General features: G+C 39.6%; 1 protein-coding gene across 1 annotated transcript in view; it reads right to left on the bottom strand.

The window, feature by feature from the left end:
* Positions 1-484: 484 nt before the first annotated feature.
* The window catches only part of LOC119424086 (cytochrome P450 26A1), a 7803-nt gene continuing 7126 nt past the window's right edge, over positions 485-1161 (bottom strand). The window contains exon 7 of the mRNA XM_037691555.1: positions 485-838. Within this exon, the coding sequence (XP_037547483.1) occupies positions 485-838 (354 nt within the window). The remainder of the gene's footprint in view (positions 839-1161) is intronic.

The following is a 1161-nucleotide window of genomic DNA, read 5'->3' as shown; positions in this document are numbered from 1 at the left end:
ATAGAAAGGATGAGTCCAGTTACACCTGAACATGATCACACTCACCGACATTTAATAAAAAACATCTTCAGTCTTTTCTAAACACGACTCCTGACGAACAAGCAGCTGGAAACTCTGCTTTGATGAAGCAAAGCACAGATGAACACAACTCAGAACAGTTTTGGATGGACCAGTACAAAATATTGTCAAAACATTTGTTTTATTAAATAAAAAAGTTCACTGAATAAAAGACAAGCAGCTTAAATAACTTGTGGCAGAATAAAAACATATGAACATTAGATATGTACAAAAACTCCAACTGACATGAATAAAGTTTCTATGGAACCGTTTAGTGCTTTTATTTAGTTTAGGAAAAATATAAAGTTAATAAAATTCAAAATATTTAATCTACAATATATACACACATTGAGCAACAAAGTAAAACTAATGAGTCCAGACAAGAACCACAGAAGCTCCAAGCAACGAGTCAGAGGGAAACTACACTTCAGTAAACGTTAGCCGTATTGTGCACGCAGCTGGTGAACTTTGTTGGCAGGTTGTCCACGGGATAGACGGTCGGTCCTGTTTTCATGGTGGGAGGTCCATTTAAGAGTGTCCAGTGACACTTTGTTACCACTTCTACCAAGAAGATCTTCAGCAGGACCTTGGCAAACTCTTTCCCCACGCACATCCTGGAGCCGCCGCCAAAAGGGATGTAGTGAAACCTGGACGAGTCGGCCGAGGGCCGGCTCATGAAGCGCTGCGGCTCGAAGTCTTCTTTGTTGGGGAAAACCTCGGCCACGTCGTGAGTGTCGCAGATGCTGTAGATGACGTTCCAGCCTTTAGGAATCTGGTACCCCTGGAGAAGGACAAGCGGGTCAGACCACAAATCAGGAACTAGACTTTGATTTTACAGACCTTTTCACAAACAAGCTACTTCTGCCGACTTTTTAATCATTCATATATTAAAATATAGTTCAAAATATTTTATATTATTACAAATACTTATCTTTAACTTCTTTAAAAATACTTCTGCTTCAGTAAACTTACTCTATTATAGCTCCTTTTCACTTTCAGCTCCCATTCTTTTACAGTTGGAGTTATCCTTTTCCTACTTTGAACCAGTCTTCTGCTCCTTTGAACCAGTCTTCTGCTACTTTGAACCAGTCTTCTGCTACTTTG

Source organism: Nematolebias whitei, chromosome 17 (assembly GCF_014905685.2).
Source record: "Nematolebias whitei isolate Nwh7 chromosome 17, NemWhi1, whole genome shotgun sequence".
NCBI lineage: Eukaryota > Metazoa > Chordata > Actinopteri > Cyprinodontiformes > Rivulidae > Nematolebias > Nematolebias whitei.
The sequence above is the reverse complement of the archived record's forward strand: the minus strand, read 5'-3'. Positions and strand labels throughout refer to the sequence as shown.